The 2644-nt window shown below is 42.6% G+C and overlaps 1 protein-coding gene across 1 annotated transcript in view; it reads left to right on the top strand.

Moving 5' to 3' along the window:
• Positions 1-2644, top strand: part of asns (asparagine synthetase) — a 21838-nt gene that overhangs the window by 4593 nt on the left and 14601 nt on the right. Inside the window, exons 3-4 of the mRNA XM_014025273.1 lie at positions 1052-1289; positions 1361-1546. Of these exons, the coding sequence (XP_013880727.1) occupies positions 1052-1289; positions 1361-1546 (424 nt within the window). The remainder of the gene's footprint in view (positions 1-1051; positions 1290-1360; positions 1547-2644) is intronic.

Below are 2644 nucleotides of genomic sequence, written 5' to 3' on the forward strand. Positions count from 1 at the left end.
GTGCTGTACAATCATTAACAATGTAAAAATGGTGGAAAGATAAAATGAAACAAAATAAAGCATAATTATACATAAGCAACGAAATGAAAACATCAAATCAAGATTAAATTCTAAAATTGTAACTCAAACACACGGTCAACGTAGAGCAAAATATACAAAGATACACAAAACCTAGAGAAATGGGGGAGAGAAAAATCTGCCGTATGTTCAATAATAGGAAAAACACATGGTTGGCGAGCATTCACTATGGAGGTAGGCTGGCATTAATGGTGAATGGTTAGCTAAACACTTGAGTCTTGAAAGAGACAATGCTATGAAGGGAGCACAGATTAACAGGGAGTTCGTTCCAGAGCCTGGGGGCCACAGAGGAGAAGGCACGGTCAGCACGGGTCTTAAAGTGAGTGAGGGGAACCATAAGGAGATTCTGATACTGTGAGTGGAGGTCCCATCTGGGCTTGTAAGGGGAAATGAGACATTTAATGTATTCTGGGGCTTCAGAATACATTAAATACTTCAGAATACTCAGACTCTCTCAGTATGGAGTCATCCTAATCAGATGAACCACCTCAACGGACTCCTTTTGATGTGGAGGAGCAGCGGCTCTATGCTGAGCTCCCCTTGGATGATGGCCACCCTATGAAAGAAGACCATTTTGGCCACCAGGATCGGGTTCTTTCGGTCCTGATCCACGCCTCATGACCATAGGTGAGGTTGGACCGTAGACAGAGCTGTAAATCCAGAGCTTTGCCTCTAGACTCAGCTCTTTCTTCACCACAGATAACTTAAGAAATACCCTCAAAACTGAGGAAAAGACCCCGATCGATGTGGCAGACCCAACCCTGGATCCAACACGACAGCCCCAGATCACACAGACCCTAACCTGTGCCATTCAACTTGGTGTTAGTCGTGCTGGATTCAACAACATGGCACCTTTGGTAACACTAAGTTCTCTGGTGAAATCTCAATAACARCTCCATTAATAGGAGGAGCTTCAGGGATGATGTCATAACTTTACATAGTTTAATGTTTGCAACTCTTCCTGCTCTTCCAGCTGAAGGAGCAGTTCGGCTTTGATTATCAGACTAAAATGGACGGGGAGGTTTTGTTACATCTGTACGACCGCTTCGGCATCAAGAAGATGGCCTCTCTCCTGGACGGCGTGTTTGCCTTTGTCCTGCTGGACACTGCCAACAGYAAAGTCCATCTGGGTCGAGACACGTACGGAGTTCGACCTTTGTATAAGTTCCTGACCGACGATGGCTTCCTTGCAGTCTGCTCCGAGGCCAAAGGTAGAGGGACTGTTTGGATCTCTTTCTTCTTGTTCTTGAGCTGACTGATTAACCTGTTGCTCTGATGGCAGGCCTTATAGACATCACCCACTCAATGACCACTGCTGCCAGCATCGTTCCCTTTCTGCCCGGACACATCGAGGTGTTTGACCTGCAGCCCAGCGGTAAAGTTCAGTCTGTCCAGTTTGAACAGTTTCACTGCTGCACACAGGAGCCTGCTCACGCCGTCTACGACACTGTGGGGAAACTGCCTACAGGTAAGAGAGGCTTGTTTCAGGGTTCATTCTTAAAAAGTCTAAAATTTGAAAATCTAAATTTTAGGCCTAAAAAAGTCTTAAATGCACAGATTTTCTTCCAAAGTCTTAAATTAAATTTTGTCAAATCTTAATTTGTTTACATTCAATCGTTCCGGAGAAGCGTTGGCTGCAGAAATAAACAGAGTAAAGCACAGTAATCAGAGGTTGATGCCATRTGTCTTCATGAAGTGCTTAGTTTGCTACTGGTCTTGGTACGCTAAACCAGGGGTTCTCAAACTTTTTGGGTCTGGGGACCCCTTACAAATAGGGGTGCAACAATACATGTACCCGTATTGAACCGTTAAATACAATGCTTTAGGTTCAGTACACACTTGTGTGGAACAATACAGATTTTTAACACTTATTTTTAGGGATAAAAACAATTAATCGACTTACGATTAATTGTCGAATAATGGTTTATCAGATTAAAATTTCTTCCATTCAATTATTTGAAAACATCAGTTTAAACCTTATTTCGGTGTAGTTTTGCCTTCATCCAGTAGATGGCGCTGCTGCTCTCTCAGCCTGGCCTTACTGTAAACCCGGCCCTGTTGAGCTGAGCAGAGAGTCGCCTGCCTCCATAATTAAACACTCAAATCTTGTTCAGTTTTATTTGCGACACAACAATAATAATGGACTACACCAAACTCGAAGGAAAATTACCGAAGGCRGTACTGAACCGTCCAGCAGTATGACGCCAAAGACGAGAGCAGGATGACAYCGAGCACGGTAAGCTAACTTTAGCTAACGTTAGCTTCTTTTTGTAGAGTTTAACTCCGTGTGAAATAACAAAACAAAACAAAAAAGTTAGTCAATACATATAAAATAACGTCACGTTAATCTCATCTGTGTGACATAACCCGACCAATGAACCAATCAAATGAAAAATAAGTGATGTCTCAAATCATGCAGCAGCCTGAACCACAGGGATTGTAAACAAACACAGTTCCCCTCATAGATTCATCTTTTGTTATATTTTGTAACTATGTCCAAGTTTAGTAATGTGTGAGAAATCCACAATTTTCTGTTTATTCTGTCAGTGTTTAATACAGCTGGCAC

This window comes from Austrofundulus limnaeus, unplaced genomic scaffold (genome assembly GCF_001266775.1).
Source record: "Austrofundulus limnaeus strain Quisiro unplaced genomic scaffold, Austrofundulus_limnaeus-1.0 Scaffold464, whole genome shotgun sequence".
NCBI classification, from domain to species: domain Eukaryota; kingdom Metazoa; phylum Chordata; class Actinopteri; order Cyprinodontiformes; family Rivulidae; genus Austrofundulus; species Austrofundulus limnaeus.